This window comes from Penaeus monodon, chromosome 11 (genome assembly GCF_015228065.2).
Source record: "Penaeus monodon isolate SGIC_2016 chromosome 11, NSTDA_Pmon_1, whole genome shotgun sequence".
Taxonomy (NCBI): Eukaryota; Metazoa; Arthropoda; class Malacostraca; order Decapoda; family Penaeidae; genus Penaeus; species Penaeus monodon.
In genome coordinates this window covers 31,042,487-31,044,986 of record NC_051396.1, presented here as the reverse complement: position 1 = coordinate 31,044,986, position 2,500 = coordinate 31,042,487, and the positions used below count along the sequence as shown (strand labels likewise).

The 2,500-nt window shown below is 39.7% G+C and overlaps 1 protein-coding gene across 1 annotated transcript in view; it reads right to left on the bottom strand.

The window, feature by feature from the left end:
* The window catches only part of LOC119578915 (toll-like receptor 13), a gene marked incomplete in the record, with an annotated part of 36,811 nt that overhangs the window by 420 nt on the left and 33,891 nt on the right, over positions 1-2,500 (bottom strand). Inside the window, 4 exon segments of the mRNA XM_037926589.1 lie at positions 1-100; positions 598-685; positions 1,184-1,339; positions 1,792-2,480. The exon segment at positions 1-100 is cut by the window's left edge and continues 420 nt beyond it. Of these exon segments, the coding sequence (XP_037782517.1) occupies positions 1-100; positions 598-685; positions 1,184-1,339; positions 1,792-2,480 (1,033 nt within the window).

Sequence of the window (2,500 nt, the reverse complement as noted above, 5' to 3'; positions counted from 1 at the left end):
GTTTGGATTTCCTTTCGTCGAGGATCTTGTTGCTGACCATCTGGAGTTCGAACATGCACCAGCTGCTCCTGATGAAGGACGGCGACAGAACCACTACGACCTGGGGTGAAAAGAGAGAAAGGTGCTGATTCTATGATAAAAAGATTCTATGATAAAAGGACTGGTTATGTGATAAAAGGACGGTTGCACCTGCCCATTAGAGCCAACTTATTCTTGTTCCACTCTTGTTCCGAAAGCCGTCAAAGCCATGAATGAAGCAGTTAAAAAACAAAATGGCGTCACAAAAACAGCAAATGTAAAACAAATGTTCATAGATCATTACCTGTATCTCCTTTGCTTCTTTGAAATTAGCGCAATGACATCAAGGACCAAAGTGATACAGTATTTTTATGCAGAAATCTAGTGTTGTGAATCTTCGTTTCACATGCACATCAAAGACCGTTCTTATTCTACGCTAAATGCCTGCATGGACCTCGTTAGAAACAGTTAACCTGTATATCAAAATGCAGTCCAGACCCTGCATGACTTCCCCCCATGTCTATCAGAGTAAGCCTACCCCGAGATATTTAATCTATACATAAAAGAGGCAGTTCTTACCTTGCGTGACCGTTCGACACTACTGATAATGTTTTCTGTTATCTCTTGGCCAACTGTGAAGTCTCGCTCGTGGATACACACTCGGTACCTGAAATAAAGACAAGGTTTAGACATGCTTATTATTTCTATTCTCGTTATTTCTGGTGGTAGTATGAACATCATAGTATTATGAATATCATCACTGTCAGGACTGTTATTATCATTATCATTATCAACAAGATTATCATTGTTATTATTATTATTATTATCATTATCATTATCATCAATATTATCATTATCATTTCCAGCTGTTATCACTTTCAATTATCATCGTCATCACCATCATAATTATTATCATCATCACCATTATTAATAATGATAATAATAATGATAATAATAATAATAATGATAATAATAATAATAATAATAATAATAATAATAATAATAATAATAATAACAATAAAACAGTAACAGTAACAATAATAATGATAAGAACAACGACGACGATGATGATGATGATGATAAAGATATTGAAATAACAGCGAAAACCACCAAAACCATTATCCTCATCAACACTATGGCCAAGACCGAGCGGAATCGGGCGCACCTCCCTCCGTCCTCCAGCTTGGCCACCAGGTGCTCGAACACCCACTGGCGGTCCGTCTGCGAGTAACAGACGAAGGTGTCGTACAGGTACTTGTCGGCTTCATCATGCGTGACCTTTGCTCTCATCCTCACGGTGTACACGAAGTAGCGCACATACCTGGGGCGGAGGTGGCAGCCATTAGGAGCGTTGTAAGCATGGGTGTCTATAATCTATGTATTTATTATCGTTTAAGTATATTAGCATTTCCATATGCATCAATTATATATATATATATATATATATATATATAATATATATAATATATATATATATATATATATATATATATATATATATATATATATATATATATATATATATCTATATATATATAATATATATATATATATATATATATATATATATATATATATATATACACATATATATATTTTATATATATGTTATATATATATATCTATATATATATATATATATATGTGTGTGTGTGTGTGTGTGTGTGTGTGTGTGTGTGTTTATGTTTATTTAAATGTACATATGCATGTATATAAGTATATTCGCACGCTACTATCAGCCTCATCGGATTATTCAGTGTGCTAGAGCCCCACCATCGCTTTCTGTAGACCATGACGGAGGCCACCAGGAGCAAGCCCGAGAGAAGGAAGGCGATGACGATGGTCCGCACCCGAACGTGGCCCTGCGGCTGGGTAGCAAAGTTACACGGCGCCCTCGCAATGTATTCCTCCATGTCCACGTCTGCCTCCCCCTCCGTGCACTGATAAGGCCAGTTCAGGAAGTTCGATGTGTTGAGCGACCTATTGAACTTGCTCAGGCTACAGTCGCACTTGAAGCTGTTGTTTTGGAGGTCGACGAGTTTGAGGCTCTCTTTCCGGAAGTCCTCCTCCATCGCGTCGGTGATGCCATCGAGCAAGTTCATCCTCAGGTGGAGCTCCGTTAGGTTGGGGATGGACCCGAACACCGGCTCGTCCCAGGTCATCAGCCTGTTGTTGTTGATGTCGAGAAACAGGAGGTTCGTGAGGTTGTGGAATAATTCGGGTGAGATTTGAATGATCTTGTTTTCGGAGAGGTTGAGCGTCCTCAGGTTTACGAGGTCGCTGAAGGGCAAAGTTGCTATAATTTTCTTCTGCAGATTCTCCTCCTCCCATTCTCGGGTTCCCACGGCCCTCGCGTTCCTTCGTATCTTGGACAGCCAAGGAATGAGAGGCGAAGGGGCTCTGATGCTCTCTAAAAACATGTCTATTTCTCGAGTGTCCGAAACACTATCGGGCGAGAGCGACTCGGTCGAGACCGAGGGAC